General features: G+C 38.7%; 1 protein-coding gene across 1 annotated transcript in view; it reads left to right on the forward strand.

The window, feature by feature from the left end:
• Positions 1 to 10587, forward strand: part of LOC129729057 (uncharacterized) — a 63345-nt gene extending 52758 nt beyond the window's left edge. Inside the window, exons 3-4 of the mRNA XM_055687537.1 lie at positions 9252 to 9652; positions 9715 to 10587. Coding sequence (XP_055543512.1) covers positions 9252 to 9652; positions 9715 to 9873 — 560 coding nt within the window. The 3' untranslated portion in view covers positions 9874 to 10587. The remainder of the gene's footprint in view (positions 1 to 9251; positions 9653 to 9714) is intronic.
• Positions 10588 to 17691: the final 7104 nt, after the last annotated feature.

Below are 17691 nucleotides of genomic sequence, written 5' to 3' on the forward strand. Positions count from 1 at the left end.
TCGTTCATCATCATAATGAAGGTTGTAAAAATAAATTTGAATAAATTTCAAGACTGAATCACATTCTGATGGATATTTGAGGTAAAAAACTGCGTAAATTTTGAAAAGCATATCCACTGCGGCAATAATGCTTGTACACTTGAATTTTAGGTTGTCTAAAATAACTAAAAAACTATCTATGGTATCAAAATTAAGTCCTGCAGCAATGATATACGGTTGAATAGTACTACCCCTTGCTTTAGCGACCATGCGGCGTTCAGCCACCGTTTCTGCAACTTTAGCTTCGCTCTGTAATTTAAAAAGTTCAGAGTTAATGACGTTATTCAGTATATATATTTTGATAGCACTCACTTCGATGTAAGTTACGAAACTATTTCGACAGTCGCGCAATGTAGGTTTGATTCTTTTTTGTCCTTTAGAAATGAAAAATTGACGCAATATCAATGGCAGTGAATAAAACGCTAGGAAACATTCGGTATCTAAATCAAAAGTTCAATTAGAAGACATCAATGATTGAAGAACTCTCAAATTTGTACCCAAGCTGCAGGTGCTTGCTAGAACCTCGGTCACAGTTCCCATCACCTCTTTGTCCTCATTCAAGAATGGATGATATTCCGAATACAAGCTCTTAATGCGTTTTACAAATTTCGGAACAAGTTCATAAAAGTTTTTCGCATCGGGGTGTATACGTTTAAAGTCAAAATCAATCTGAAAATGGAAACGATTGTAACTGTGTGTTTTCTGCGCAATATATATATTTACACGGATTTATTGCACAAACAACTTACCAAAGACAAGATGTCCTCATGCTGGCTGATTATCTCCCAGTCTCCAAATTCCAATTCCCCAATTAATGCTTCATTCCGTCGAAGAGCAAAGCTTGTGACCCAGGCATTATAAATTTCTTCGCTACGATTTATGCCTAAATCCTTGAGCAACAATTAAGCGGCTGAAAAATTTCTTATAACCGACCCATTTGCATCATAAATTTTAATTCTACTTACCAAGGCAAGCATTCTGATCGTATTCTTCCAAAAGCACCCATTCGTCAACTGGGGGCTGGTAGTTAGTATTTAATTCCGTTTTACTTCTGGGAAATCGTTTATCGGTTCTTTGTAAATATCGGTACCGACTATGAAGCAATCCACTGGCACCTTTCTTTTTTGTACAAGGGACGTACCACGTTCTCAAGTCTTCTTTAGGCAGTTCTCTTTGTATTATTGCAGTCATTTCGGTGCATATTTCGCACGTAATGTGGCCTTTGCCAAAGCGAAAAAAATGCTCGACCATTGCTTCTTTTATCAGTCTTCTGCAGCTGGCAGTGTACGCTTTGTTTTCATCTTTGCGGTATATTTCCAAAAATTTCTGGCCAGCCTCGTACCGCTCGCAAATTTCAACGAGCGTCTGCAACAAAATATATTCAGTTATATATAATTACCATCATACATATGACATAAATGAGTGTAAAACCTTTTATAAAAAAATATGAAAAATGCTGAATTTTCAAAATTTAGCTTGGCTTAACATTGCATGAAACATAAATAGTGATAATTATGATGGACTTACCTCTCGGGGATTATGAGGTTTCTCCAAATCGGCCTGCGTAGCCTTATCCGCTGTTCGTTTTTTCAAAACATTGCAGAAGTCTATTCTGTCCCTCAGGATCGGGAGTAGAATGATCAATTCGTTTTTATTTTCAGCCAAATAGTTAAAGTCGTCCATTGTATTAGCTGCAGCGTCGAAAACAGCAATAAGGTGGTTTAATTTATGAAGGCACAAGAAATTTTTCGTTTTCTCGTCAGCCATTTTTCACTTGCAATTAATAGAAATACTTAGAGGGAGAGATAAACGGAGAGGAAAAAACTGAATATGGCAGCTGGGTTTCATAAGTTGAATGTGCCAGATCCCTTGACAAAGTTCAATGTTGACAGACTTTTTCGTTCGACTGGTGATGAAAACACAGAGGAAAAATAAACTGCATCGCAAAATGTTGTAAAAATCGAGAATGAGTTGAATTGAATTTGTATTTTTATTTTATACATGAAAACCGAAAAATTCCGCATGAAATCTAAAAAAATTTATCTATAATTCGGAAATTTGGCGCTCGCGATGGCAAAAATCTGCAAAACTGTTGATTACAAATCGTTGTGAACGGAATTTTGTTTCGTTATATTTTGCGTACCATTTATTTTCCAAATGACCGAATCCATCGAGTTGAATCGATTGCGTATATAAATTATATGTATATAAATCCATTTAGTTCAAAAGTTGTTGTTTGCTGCTTGCACTGCTCTACTGCATTCCACTGGGAAGTAGTCACTAATACACTCGACGTGAAGAATAAGTGCTGCGTGTATGATACATATTTTGGTTTCGATCTCTGTCAGTGTATTCATTACACAACTGTTGCGTTATACATTTTACACATTTTTTGTGAAAAGCCAGAGCAGTGAATGTGTGTTTTGAGAGGACACATTGGTTGATTAAAGCTGGAACTTTTGCGTGTAGATTGTTTTACAATTTAGCTAAATTAACAGGAAAAATTTTTGGTTGGAAGTTCTCATATGCCCTATCTATAAGAAGGATCATCGATTGGATTGTTGCAACTATCGAGGCATTACGTTGCTCGGTTCCGCATATATATTGCTCTCTCGTATACTGTTCTTCAGATTGAGACCTTTTACGGAATCCTTTGTTGGCGAATACCAGGCTGGTTTTCAGGGGCGTTCCACTACGGATCAAATTTTCACCCTGCGACAGATCCTCGATATGTTCCGGTAGTATAACTTGCAGACCGACTATCAGTTTGTAGTCTTTAAGGCGGCATTTGATTCAGTGAAAAGAAACGAGCTGTGGCAGATAATACTAAAACGCGGTTTCCCGACGGAACTAATTAGGCTGATTCGTATGGCGCTGGAGGGATCGAAGTCTTGCGTGCGGATAGCTGGCGAGACATCAGCTGCGTTCGTAACGTTAGATGGGCTGAAGCAGGGGGATGCGCTCTCTAACTTACTGGTCAACATCGCCCTTGAAGGTGCAGTACGAAGAGCAAACGTGCAAAGAAGCGGTACGATCATCATGAAATCTCACATGCTCCTTGATTTTGCGGACGACATTGATATCATCGGTATCGACCGTAGGGCCGTTAAGCATCAAAACTGGGACTTGTCATTACCTCTACCAAAACAAGATACATGATAGCTGGCAGGGAGCGCGGGAGTTCCAGTGGTGTTGGTGCTGAATTGGAGATTTGTCTGACTGCGACCAGTAATTTTGATCTTTTGTGGCAAAATGGAGATTGATGTGAAACGATTTGAAGTGGTTGATGAATTTGTCTATCTTGGTACGCTTGTGACATGTGACAACGATATGAGCCGTGAAGTGAAACGACGAGTTGCAGCTGCAAACAGGGCCTGCTACGGACTACGTAAGCAGCTAAGGTCCCATAGTTTGCAAACTCGCACAAAACTAGCGCTAGCTCTTCACGGACATGAAGCATGGACACTGAAAGAAGACGAGTGCTCGGTGTTTTTGAGCGTAAAGTTTTGCGATCGATACTTGGCGGTAAATTGGAAGATGGAGTGTGGCGCAGACACATGATTCACAAGTTGTACCAGGTATACAAACATGCTGATACAGTGGAGGTGATTCAGCGGGGCAGGCTTCAGTTGGCTGAACATGTAGGCAGAATGCCTGATGAGAGAGCCGCCAAAACTATTTTCAGCAGAGAACTTGAATGGGACCTAATGGGGGAAAAGATATACGGCATGCTGGTGCACGAGAAGACTGGAGAACGGCTGCCCAAGACAGCAGAAGCTGGACATCTCTACTTCGTTCGGCCCTAGACCGATGAACGGTCCGTTAGCCAACAAAGTAAAGTAGGTTAAAGGTAATATTTATCGACTTTTTAATTCAAGATGGCGGCCAAAATTTTGAACACTTCATATGAAAGCGCTTGATGAATCAGACGAGAGCCGTGGTGGCTTGTGCTGTATCTAGAAGTTGTCGCCATGTTGCTCGGGTTTGAACTGCGTTTCGTCAGTTCCCCAGGCGTCTCATCACCCGTAAGTCCTTTCCGATCTGGTCGAGCCATCGTGCACGCTGCGCCTTTCTATTTCTACTGCCGGTAGGGTTGCTGAGGAGAAGTAATTTTACAGGTTTGCGTCCGGCAGCCTTACGAAGTGACCGCCCCACCCCACAGTTGGGAATCGCTGGCCATCAGCCAAAAAAATTTTTTTTCGTTAGCTGTTTCATAATATTTTTCCTTTATTGCTATAACATTCAAGTGTCTAGATCCAAAATTTGGGCGCAATAACATGGAATCTGAATTTTTTATGACTCTTCAAAGCTTGGCTAACTGACTTTTTTTGTCATTTTTTTTGAAAAAAAGTACATTACTTTGAAATGCTCTGTAGCTTCAATGATAGCTTAGATTTTTTTGACGTCAAAGAAAAAGTTGTTGTAAATATTGTGCTAAACAAACCCTCTTCATTAGATATTGTAAAATTTGGTCATAATAGACCTGACAATAGAAAAAGTTTAAAAAAAACGTGATTTTTTGTAGAAAAGTAGCTTAAAAGTTTAGTTGCCGCAGTTTGCCACGGTTGTGACTACATTCAAAATTTAGGTAAAAACGTAAGCTTTCAAATGCATACTGTCCGCTGCTGCGCAAAACTGCGCAAATTGTCACTTTAGTGAAAAAAGCGATAGCAGTTTTTTTTTTCATTTTTTTTTTTGAGGTTGAAATTTCATCCAGGATTAATTTTAATCATAACCATGATACCCCATTAGTGGAAATTTATGATATCGAACTCAATTTGTAAGAATAAAATAAATATTTGGGCAAAAATTACAAAATTTATCAATTAAAAGTTATAAAATAAGTGTTAAATAAGAAAATGGTAAACAAATCTTTATGAAATTTTAATTATGTCAAACTTCATCACTTTCTGCAAATTTAAAACAATATTAAAAACATTCAGCCCTTTTCAATTTATGATCATGAAATTCGCTAAACTGATTGAAGTCGTAAATACTAGCAGCAAATTCATACCATCAAACTCCGGCTAACAATACCCCTTTTGAAGATTGCTTTCGCTTCGCACTCGTTGGCATACAAAAGTAAAGCACACATTTTGCTTTATGAGAAAAAAACAAAGAACAGTTGTCGCCCTCCGCATCTTTTCGTATTCATTTAGAACGTTGTGTCATTCCAGGGTCTTGGTTTTCAAATTCATAAATTCGTTGAATTTTATTATGGAGCCTTCAACTTCAGCGGCACCACCTATTTCAATGTCTAGTAAGTTGTCAATTCATGGTGTTATACATGTATTCAAATGTCCTCTTGCAACCGTAAAAACCGGATTAGAAAGATAAAATATCTATGAAACAATGAAACATCCAAAATTACTAGAAGAAATGAAAATTGCAGCGAAAGACATTTTTCCTGCGGATAAGTATAATGAACTTCAAATTTTCTGGAAACAATTCAACACGAGATTTTAGCAATCACAGCGGAAGATGATGATGCTGATGATGATTTTTCCAATTTGTAATCAGTTTGTATTACTTATGTTGTTTTAGTTTATTAAAAAAATATATATAAATATTTAGGGAAAATTTGTTTAGTTCGAGGGATCGTCCATAAATTACGTATTTTTTCAATGGGGAGGACGCCCGGTGGCACTACTTGTGATCAAAGATCATATAATTCTACAAAAAAAAGTGCCAAAAAATATTAAAAATTGGATTTCGTGCTTTATGGACGACCCCAAACAAAAAATGGATGCCAAATTCGTGTTCAGCGCCCCAAAATTATGTAAATACCAAGTTTTCGTCGCATTTATCGACACTTTTTTTGCTTGGCCAGCCTTTGTATGGAGTCGCCCCACTGTGCACCCCGCAACCTATTGACTTTCGCTAGGTTTACATTAGGGTTCTCTCCAAGCAGCGCGTGTCGCTCATGGCTCATGCGCCGTCGCCATTCTCCGTCGTCCGTCTATACTACACCTCCAAACTCCAAGAGCGTTAAGATCCTCCGCGAACAGCGTTGTTGTCTCGATTCCGCAGAGGACTACCGGTCTTATCAGGGTTTTGTGCAGCGTCAACTTCGTGCGTCGTCTCACTAGACTCGATCGAAGTGTCTTCCGAAATGAAAAGTAGGCACGATTTTTGGCCTGGATGCGTCTCTGGATCTCTTTTCTGGTGTTATTGTCGGTGGTCACCAGTGATCCCAAATACACGAGCTCGTCAACCACCTCCAGCTCAAAGCCGTGTATAGAGCCTTGAGTCGGGAGGCTGATGTTGTTCTCCTTGGAGCCTCTCGGTCGCATGTATTTCGTTTTCGACACAATTGTTCGCAGTCCGATTCGCCCGGCTTCGGCTTTCAGTCGGGCGTAAGTTTACTCCTCCGTCGCGAAGTTACGTGTTATAATGTCAAAGTCATCCGCGAGGCCCAGAAGGTGAACAGACCTTGTGAAATTCGTGCGCCTAGTGTCGAGTCGATACCCGCCCTCTAGATCACACCTTCAAGGCAGAAGTTAAACAGCAAACAGGAAAGTTCATAACATTGTCTGATTCCTGGCTTGTGGTGGCTTTTATCTTGTTCTTCGATCGACTGTATCATATGTCACCGAAGATGTGATGTGTGTACTCGCGACATTTCTGTAAGATCTGTCGGGGTGAGAAGATCTGATCCGTGGTGGCACGGGCTTTCATGATGCCCGCTTGGTACTGGCCCACGAACCTCCTGTATAAAGGCGATAGACGACGGAACAGGATCTATGAGAGTATTTAGTAGGGGCTATTGATAAGCGAGATACCGCGGTAGTTGCGGCACTCCAGCTTGTCGCCCTTCTTGTAGATGGGGCACACGACTCCCTTCGTCCACTCGTCTGGCAGTTTTTCCTCCTCCTACATCCTGGAAATGACCCTCTGCAGCGTTCTAGCTAGCACATCTCTCCCATGTATAAAGAGCCCGCTCGTCATGAACATCTTCATGACTTCATGAACTTCTAGGGCTGGTACTTGGTCGTCTGTTGCTGGTGCTCCTAGGTGTCCATCGAAATACTCCTTCCACCTGTCGACCAACTTGCTGGTACCCGTGAGAAGGTTCTCACCCACGTCGTTGCATATGTCGGCTTGCGGCACATAGCCTCTGCGAGACCTTCTCATAGAACTTTCACGTATCACCGGCACGGTATAGCTGCTTCAGCTCCACGTGTTCACGATCCTCTCGCTGGCGCTTCTTTCATCGAGAATCGTGGTCAGGTCGTTTCGTGCCCGTTTGTAATTGACCTAGAGTTTCTCCAGCTGTGCATAGAACGCTTCTTTCTCTACATCGGGTTTTCCTTGTGAGGACAGTGTACATTCAATTCAATTCTTGATTGTTCGTAGTATTTTAATTTTTTGGCTTTACTAGGGCTGCGGATGCCTCGTCTCGCAACGGGGCTGCCGTCTTGGGTGTAGCTGTCGAGACACCGTATTTAAAAAATCAGCTGTCCGCTCCGAATCAGACGCTGTTTGAGTCGCCCCTAACATGGAAAACAGACGCTCAGGCAAGCTGCCCCCCTAGAAGAACAGCTCTCCTTTCCTGTCAGCATACGAACAAGCTCCCATCGGTTTACCAATCTTCCCTCGGTTGCTCGTATCCCAGGCGGTACCACGTGAAGGTAGGGATAGAAGTTGCTGGGCATTCTGCTTTGGACCACACTGGGTACCGCTGGTACGCACTGCTCAGCCATTTACCAACCATATCCGCTTAAGGCTTTGTGATTAATTTATTCGTCACTTTTCTACCGGACATGATTTCAAAACGGAATAGGAATGAAATCAGAACCAATCGGACCGGAAACAGATTTTTAAATCTAAATCAAAGTTCCGAATTCATAAAAACTGCCTTTTTCTTTAATTTATCAGCAAAAAGCCATAGGACGAGGAACAATAGTAGCATTCTTTCCCTGATGAAGACACCAACCGGTGTTGCAACGTTGGACAGAAACAAATAATTTGTTCCAAATTGAAAGACCGCTTAACGAAAATCCCCCGATATCAAAAATACCGATTCCCAAACTATACAAAAAATTTAAGATTTTTACAACTATCCCAACAGCTCCAGAAGATGTACAATTTAAAAAAAAATCTCACCGCAAGTTGCACTTTTTGTTGGGCAAGCAATTTTCGCATTGACTGTGTGTCACTTTCGAAACGAATCAGCTTTTTTTCAGAAAATCCTTCGTGAGATTCGGTGGTGATGACAATTCGCCTTGAGGAGATCCTCTGAATTGCTAGGTAGAAATTATTTTTTCCCTTTTACTGTTATCTGTAGACTGCAAAGTTGACGTTCGATGAAAACACATCGTAGCCGATTGCATTCAAGCTTGAAGAGTAACAGACTACACACTTGTATCCGCAACCTTGCTTGCAAACCGATCACATCGAATTGCTTTGGCGAGGGCATTCCATGAAAGATTGCATGAATGATTCAACAATTTGTTTAATATTAATGTAGGTTTTCCTTCAGATCCTATTTCCATTTAATTTTTTTTTTTTCAAGTTTGAGTAATGGTAGTGTCAAATTGAGATTCTCCCGTTCTTGATGTTATTTTTTTCTATCGTAAATTTTGTGCAAATTAATGTTGGGAATAAATGCAGCATCAATTGAAACGTATAAGTTCATTGAGCATAAGAGTTAAAAATAAACGTGCAGCCAAAGATTTGCTCTATATTTATTAAAATTTTAGTTTTATTTCAACCCTCTAGTGCCCAAGATAATTTCTAGTCGGGCTTCGGTAAAATCACTATGAATCAATATAAACACTTTTTAAGTATTTATTGAAGCTTTTTAGTGGTTTGATTAAAACCCGCCAAAAGGCGGCGTAGGGCACTAGAGGGTAAAAAGAACTTTTTGCGCTTATTAGCTATTTGTTAATTATGCCAATGAACGGTTTTATTTTTAAATGTATAAGTTTGAAATGTTCAGATCACACGAGATATAATATTGAAGCTTTTCTTTAGAATAAATTAAATCGGTGTATTTGAATTGTATTCTGAAAGCAAAATTACATGAATTTCTTCTTAAATATTTTATCTTTTCGAAAAAATGCTCTTACGAATTTTAGGTTACTCTTTGAAAGAGATGAACTCCCCCTAATAGTGACCCTCCAAATAATTTTGACTTGTGCTGAGTAGTTTAGAACTTGAAGATTTTATTTTGAAATAACACAAAACATATCGTACCATCTTTTTCACAGGCGTCCGACACGCAACCTATCGGGATGCCCGGGGCGTTGCACATTCCTACTTCTTCAGTTGGGAGCACACCCCAACGCGCAACCTGGAGGTCGACTGGCTCGATGCCCGTAACATCTGCCGTCGCCACTGCATGGACGCCGTCTCGATGGAGACACCGCAGGAGAACGAATTTATCAAGCAGCGCATCGCCCGCGGAAATGTGCGCTACATTTGGACGTCCGGCCGCAAGTGCAACTTTGCTGGCTGTGACCGCCCAGATCTGCAGCCACCGAACGAGAACGGATGGTTCTGGTCTGGTTCGGGAGTCAAGATTGGTCCGACCACTCAGCGCAACACCGGCGACTGGAGCTATACCGGAGGATACGGCCAAGCCCAACCGGATAACCGTGAGGCGGCTCAGGTTCGAACATGAATTATTATCCATTCTCTCTAGAAATTTACATTACGTTTCTATATATACAGGGTAACGACGAATCCTGTTTGTCCATCTTGAACAACTTCTACAATGACGGTCTGAAATGGCACGACGTTGCCTGCCATCATCTGAAGCCATTCGTTTGCGAAGACTCCGATGAACTACTAAACTTTGTTCGCTCCCGCAACCCTGGAATCCGTCTTTAAATCGAGGGGAGGAACGTTAAACTTTAAAAAACTATCAGCAATTTAACTACCTGATCTTTAGTCGAACATGTTTGGCAAATCCGCAATCCAAAACAACCCATTCAATCCCCAAACCGACAAAATGTTGCCAAGTCATTAGGTGCCAGCAAGCTATTCAACAAAATCGACAGAAATTGAATCAAACATTCAACTTTCCCAGTTAAAAGCAATTACATTCCATTAAAAAAGAAAAATAAATGCTGCTGTGAAAAGTGTTCGATATAAATGGAAACCATTTGCTTTAAAATCGTCGATTAGAGAGCGTTCGATCAGTCATTGCTTGCGCGGTTAATTAAGACTAGGCAACATTTTTTTAAACCCAACCATAAAAGAAGCGAAGAAGAAAACGGAAGAAAGAAAAAACAGCAAGAACAACAAAACCAGTACGTTAAACTAATCGTGTTTTTATTATTTATTGTATTATAATTATGTTTTAAAGCGAAAGCAAATCTCATGATAATCTGTGCGAATTTTCTCTGTACAAAAGAGTTAAGAGAGAAGAGGAAACCGAAAGTTAGGATGAGGCAGTGGCACTAGATTTGCGATATGTGACCAGGAACCTATTATAGTCCACACATCTGTATCGCAACGCTAGTGCCAATGAATCAGCATGTTGTACATTTGTAAGTTTTTGTTTTCTAATAGGGAAAATAAAAAGTACTAAATTAAATAAAAGTTTGGAATTATTGATGACAAAGTTTAATTAACCTTCACTATCTGTGCAATTGGTTGTACCTTCACACGTTATTGACACTAACTGACGAAAGTCTGATGAGGATTGCAGCAATCAACCCTCGCTTCACTATAAAGTTTTTCAGGTTGCTTACTCATATTGTATCTATTTCAACGCATTTAACCATAAAACAGTTCTGCGTTCAAATCGGTGTTCTGCATCAAATAAAGTGGTCGAAGAGGCTGTATAAAATTTGATGAAAAAAGATAATGGTGGTTCGGCTGTGAATCTCTTTTTTTTTAATAGACACGTAATTAACACGCGAGCAAGATCGCGCCAAATGACCTATGGTCGAATATCGACCATTTTTGATTTCAATGAAACTTTGCACACGTATTTGGCTTAGTAAACTGAGCATTTTTCTCAGATGGAGAGATTTTTTACACCCATGAGTTACATTCTAAAAGGACGTATGCCTTTTGGCATAGGTTTTATTCGAAGCATTGTAGCCCAGAAACCGTTGGACGTATAGAAAAACAGTCTGAGAATGAGTTGTAGGGAATTAAAAATGCACCATAAAAAAAATATACACTGTACAAAAAAAATTTTTTTTGAACAAAAAAAATTAAAAATAAACATTAAATTTCAATTTAAAAAAAAGAGTTGAACGACAAACATATTTTTTTAGAAAACATTCGACAAGGGGGAACGTGTAGGTAGGCTAAGGTTTAGCGCTTGAGTTATTTATCCAATCGTTTTGTTGTCAAAGAATGAATTGTATATTTTTGATCAAGCATTCCAATGAACGTATGGTTTTTGCTGGAGAACCATGGACAAATTAAGAAAAGCGTGTATTTTCCGAAATATTAATAATTTTTCGAGCTTAAATTCAAAATAACTTGAAAACCGATGCCTTTAGAATGTTTACTACCAGAAGCTTTTTGATTCAAAATGACTCTCTGCATCATTAAAAATCATCAGAATACAATTATTTTGAAAAATGTTTAAATTAGATTTTTTATAAAAAAATTAATCTACCATAAAAAAATTATTTTTCATTTCTCCATCCTGGACTTTTTTTCAAAAGTTGCGTACTAACGTCAAGTTTCCTAAAAAAAATAAAAAAAAATCAGCTCTGTTTTTTTTTAAATTGAAATTTAATGTTTATTTTTAATTTTTTTTAGGCAAAATAATTTTTTTTGTACAGTGTATATTTTTTTTATGGTGCATTTTTAATTCCCTACAACTCATTCTCAGACAGTTTTTCTATACGACAAACGGTTTCTGGGCTACAATGCTTCGAATAAAACCTATGCCAAAAGGCATACGCCCTTTTAGAATGTAACTCATGGGTGTGAAAAATCTCTCCATCTGTGAAAAATGCTCAGTTTACTAAGCCAAATACGTGTGCAAAGTTTCATTCAAATCAAAAATGGTCGATTAAATTTTCGCGTATTCCCAGGCGATTTGAAATGATTTTGCTCACGCATTCTTTTTTGACACAATTTTGCTCATTTCTCCATCAAATGCCTTAGAGAAGTCGAGACTCAGGGTTGATATTTGAGTGAAAGTGAAAAAAAGCATCCATAAACGTTATTTTTTTTACAATCCTTTCAGAGTTCTCCCTTCCCGCTTTTTGCATGGAAGTGAACTGTCAAAACACCTCATTATATTTCATGCGATGGAAGCAAGGCAACAAAATCAGTTTATCAGTTAACGAAGATTGTCAAGGCATGCATTGGTCAGTGTCAGTGAAAAAGTGATTCGGTGAGGTTCATTTTGGTTGAATGGACTGTTTGTTTTTCTTTTTCGCTTTGAAGTGAAGGTCATTTGGTTGGATTTGACGTCAAATTTTATTCCGTAACCGTGAACGATGCGCGCAATCTATTTCATCTGAGTATAAAAGCACGTTACTAGGACGAAAATCTTGTGTATCTGAAAGAGTGCTGCGATCATTGGAAGTGAAAATTAAAAAGGATTGGCTGTAAGTTTTGAAGAATTTTGCTGGGGAAAATGACTTTTATCAGCACTGGTTGAGAGGCAACAGTGTACTAGAAAATAAGAATGGGTTGTTCTGACCGCGACGATGGTATTCAAAAAGTTGCCAACAACCATGTTTCACCGTTAGCAACTTTATAGGGCTTTTTAGTAACTTTATAGCAAAAAGAACTTAAAATAGATTTTTATTGCACTTTACTAGTTTTATTTTCGTAAATATTAACAGTTCATTACTATGATATTCTGTAGTCAATTCAATACTACGTCTGTTACTTATTAAATATGGGCGACTGAAATGGTTATTTCCTACCGAACTTGTACCTATGCAGATTTGTAAGTAGTGAATCTTCTTCAAATAGCTCAAGTTATGACATTTCAAACTATTTTCAAACTATAGAGACTATTTCATAAATTAATGGTACGTCTGAATTTGAAGATCAAAGTAGTCCCACAATATTTTATTAATAAAATAGCTAATACCTATGATCTAGCGATGTTGTAATACTACAGATTTCACGATAATATCGTCCTGCTTATGAACCTTAAAGTCTACTATCAATTAGACCAAACACAACAGCAGGGCTATAAGAGGTTCTAAGACATTTGGGATAAAAAAAATCGGTTTCGAAATGGTCTGCATTTTTTCCTCGATAAAAAATGAATCTTTGACCGTTTCCCGGCTCGACTAGTGAGCTTAAATTTTGCCTGAAGTCTTTTTTTGTGACGACGGAATTTTTTAGTGCTACTGCTTTCTCCAAGGTCAAATATACGCATATATTTTTCATACGATAGGCTCATTTCCATAACGCAGACATCAAAAAAATAAATGTAATGGTTCCAAGTATAAAGTCATAGGCCAAGTCATAAAGTCATAGGCAAATTGGAACCGCATTCGAGCAGAACAAACAAACCAGACGAAAATACCGGTGGTGCAGCGAAGAACTAACGTACCTGTTGTTTTGTCTGTAATGGTCAAAACAATGCAAAATGTTCTAAGATTACATTCATTCAACTAATATTCTCTCGAGACTTTATAAAATTTCTTGTTTTGACAATCATAGAAAAAGTTATAGACAAAAAACTGATTTTAAGGAGGGGTGTTCCACAAAAAACTCTATTTTGTCGTGTCCAACGTACAGATAGGACATCGCAGTATTCAGCAATTGTTTTTCTTTTAAAATTTTCCACAACTTTGCTGAAGGAAGCAATATATATTGAAAACTAGAAAAAATATTTTTTTCGTCTCACCATTAGGTGGATTGATCAAAAAACTAAAAACGTCAAAAGTAAGGCCTTATTCTATGAAATAATTTTGCTGAAGACATGGAGTACATGAAATCAATTTTTCACAGTCAAATCTAGGACGATCACGATTTTTCGAGTTTAGACCACTGTGCACTGTGGGATTTTCAAATAAATCTTTTCACCAATTATTATTGTCTTGAAATATAACCCTTGGAATGTGTAGAAACTATTTTGGAAGTTGTTTCATAAAATGGTGGTTGAAAAACGTGCTTTACAATAAGTATTTCGTCGTTTTTATATCACTTTTTTGTACAATACAACCTTCAAAAGGGCATTACTCAAAAATGTACCGTACGATGATTTTGAAATTTTGACCAGACATTCTGGACGTCATAACGAATCGAATGGTGTGCTCAGATTCTTTGGTGCATTTTTTTATAATAACGGTCTGTGGGAGCACCGTGGTGATATTCGCTTAATTGGAAGCCGAGAACACCTTTACACTTCCACGAAAAATCACTGGGATGTTGGAGATAAGGGAAAGGTTTGCAGCAGGGTTCGTTTTGGTAAACGGCGCGCTGAGTTCGAGTGCCGGGTTCATAATAACACATACCACGCCTATGAGTTTGATATATCGGCCGCGAAAGTCGTAATGCGATCCTAACTTATTCTGTTTGCTAATGTATCACCGCAAAAATAAAGCGCACGCGAGGTTATGGGACAAATTACCAATTTGGAACAAACTCAAATATTCGGACATCTCCGCGCAAAGTCATTATACTACTTCCGAGAGATATTATTTATTTATTTCAGTCGACTACACAATCTTACAAAAATTCTATCCTCGCTGACGCCTCGCCACTCATATTACCTCCACGTAAAGTGACCCTTTTTATACAGTAATCTGTTGCGCGTTGTTGATCTATCCGTAGATAATACGTCCTCTTGGACTATAAAATGCTATACGATCTCACGAATGCACACTCTCGACAAATATGAATCACTCTGGTCTTAACGTATTTTTCAGTTATCCGACCTATTGGTTCTGTTTCATTAATTTATTGAATTTTATTTGAAAAGTTACGAATGACTTACGAAAAAACAAGTGGAGTCATGAATGCAAATAAACTAAATTAAGAAAAAAAATGGACGGAACAAAATTAGCTAGAGCACGATCTAACGAATTTTCCCTACCGTACTGAAGCTATCAAGCTCGACGAATTCATAGTGTTATCGTAAATGCTATGCGCGCTATAGACACGGGTAACGGCCGAAGTTTATATAAACCCGTATTTTTTCACGTAGATTGGTGAGTAAAAAATCCGACGAACAATTTTTCATGTAAACAATTTGATAGTTTGTCGGGACCTAATATTACTATCAATCACAATCAACATTATTAGTCACACTACGAAAACCGGCGCAAAGACAGGGATAGTAACAACGTATCGGAAGTAACATCGTTTTCTTTGACTCAAGAGAAAATATTCCTATTAAATTAAAAATTAAGCAACATGCATGCATTCAAAGCCCGATAGTTAGATAAAATGCGTATGAGCATAATAATACAATACAACTTTCGTAATCTTTTTGCAAAATGCTAAAGCAATCATTATTTATTTGATCTTTTCAGACGTGTTTCGTGATGAAAATTTAGTATAATTATTAAAAATAACCGGGGAGTAAAAATATCAAAAGCTAGAGAATTCACAAAATACGAAAAGTGTCGCGCAGGGACAAAAAATTTTTGCCCATTCCCTATACAGCGATAATGGGTTTCTATGAGATCTTGTTTAAAATAAGCTTCACTTCAAGAAAACATTAAAATGAACAAACTATTCGTCATCCCACACACGAGTCCCAACGTAGTAATAACTATTGGCGTAGCGAACATGAACACCACTACCAAAGCACCATCATGGCAACCAAGTACCTGTGCATCAGTTTCATGGCGGTTGACAGTTTTTTCGTCAGCCGTCGCAGCAAATTAGGAAATGCAGAGAACGCAAAAGAAAGGCAAAGGATACTAAGCTGGTTTTTCTGTCTCGCTCTCCTTTCTTTATCACTCGCTTGATCATGATGCCTGTATCTATGCAAACTATTTGGGTTATACCCCGACAAACAATTTTGTTGGATAACGGCTTGTTAAGCTATATTTAAGCCGAAATCCACTGAATAATAGTTTATTAAGCTGTAAATCAACAAAATTGTTTGTTGGGACGCGTTGAAAGAGATTTTGAAGGCTGTTCGCACCAATGTGAGCACTCATATGTAATTGTCAAAATGTGCGTGATGACAAAAGCAAAAATATTTCCTTCCTTCTTTTTCGCATGCAAAAACCAAACAAATATCAGCAACACCGTCAACGCAATAGCGTTTTTCACCCGCCATTTTCACACCTATAGTTACAAACCGCACATTGATTGTTTGTTTGATAAAATTCAATCATATAATCCACTTAGACGAGGTCCCTCCATCACATTCGTACACGGCACACATAGTTTTACTAAAACATACTATTTTTGCTTTTTCTTTTTGTGAATAACACTGATAATTTGAAAAATGAAACTACAGCAAGCAAGAACCGCGTACTGATTGTTGACCGTGCTGCCAACCTCCGGGATACCAAATGTGCAGATTTGTTTGCAAAACGCAGATTTTTGGAGTCCGTGTGCAGATTTTTAGTGATTTGCAGATATTTCCAGTTTTCCAGGGTTTCTGCAAATTTTTGTCAGATTCTCCTTATATTTGCGCAGATTTCCTTAAAAGCAGATTTTTACAGATTTTTGCTTGCGCGAGCGAAATTTTTTCGGATCACGGGTAGATTTTTTTCAGATTTCGAGCACATTTTTCCGGTTTTTCGAGCAGTTGTAGACATTTTTCAAAAACATCTGGCATCTCTGCAACGCACACTGGCAAAAATGAATCCAAATTCTTACTAATTAAAAGCCGCTGGGCTGGATACCTTAAATGTCGCATTTCTTATGTAAAATTGGTCAAAAAATCGATAGGTGTTATTTTCATTCTGTGCAGGGCAAGCCTGGCAGTGAAAATGATATGAAAACACTTTCGCAATGCGGTAGTTTTCATCAATCTCTGCTAGCGTGTTGAGCAGTATAGTCATAATATTTTTGCGCTGTTCGTTTTGTACGCTCATTTTCTGGATTATACGTCGAGTACCTTAGAGTGCCTTCTGGATCTCTCCAAGGGAACTTCCATGACCAGCACCAAACCGCCCCTTACTGTATCATTAAAAGATATTACTGATAGTGATAACGTAAATCAGATGGTATTCAAATAGTGAAAAAGAAGAAGATGCTCGATAGCCAAAACCCAACTGTTCTAACAACTTCTATGAGTAAGAGGTGCAAAACCCAAGCACAAGCACGTCTTGCCTTTCGATTTGTCGGACTCAGCATCGAGTCGGCTGCTGCAAAACAACATGTTTACACTGCTATTGCCCCCGCTAATCATTCCCTTACGGGACCTACTAAAGCTCCAGGCGGAGCTTTGAAAATTATCGCTGGATCCTTTCTACAAAACAGCAAGCAAAACCGATTCGGTACTCGACCTTCTGTTTATTATATTCAGACTTCGCTGCCGACTGTTGTGTGTACAGGACAATTGCGGGGCTAGCGGTACAATCCTACTGACAGTAACAGCCTCTCACGAGCCGACACTCGGAACTACGATGACTGGCGTGTTAGGCCAGCTTCGTACCTCGGAACCAGCTGAGTGGCTACAAAACATGTTGCTACAAAACATGTAGCAAGGGTACCAAAATGATGTGCTCAAACTCAGAGGAGTATCAAATGGTTTACCAGCCTTCACCGAGTCGACAGTAAAATCCGAGCTTAAAAATC

The sequence above is a fragment of the Wyeomyia smithii genome, chromosome 3, assembly GCF_029784165.1.
Source record: "Wyeomyia smithii strain HCP4-BCI-WySm-NY-G18 chromosome 3, ASM2978416v1, whole genome shotgun sequence".
Lineage (NCBI taxonomy): Eukaryota > Metazoa > Arthropoda > Insecta > Diptera > Culicidae > Wyeomyia > Wyeomyia smithii.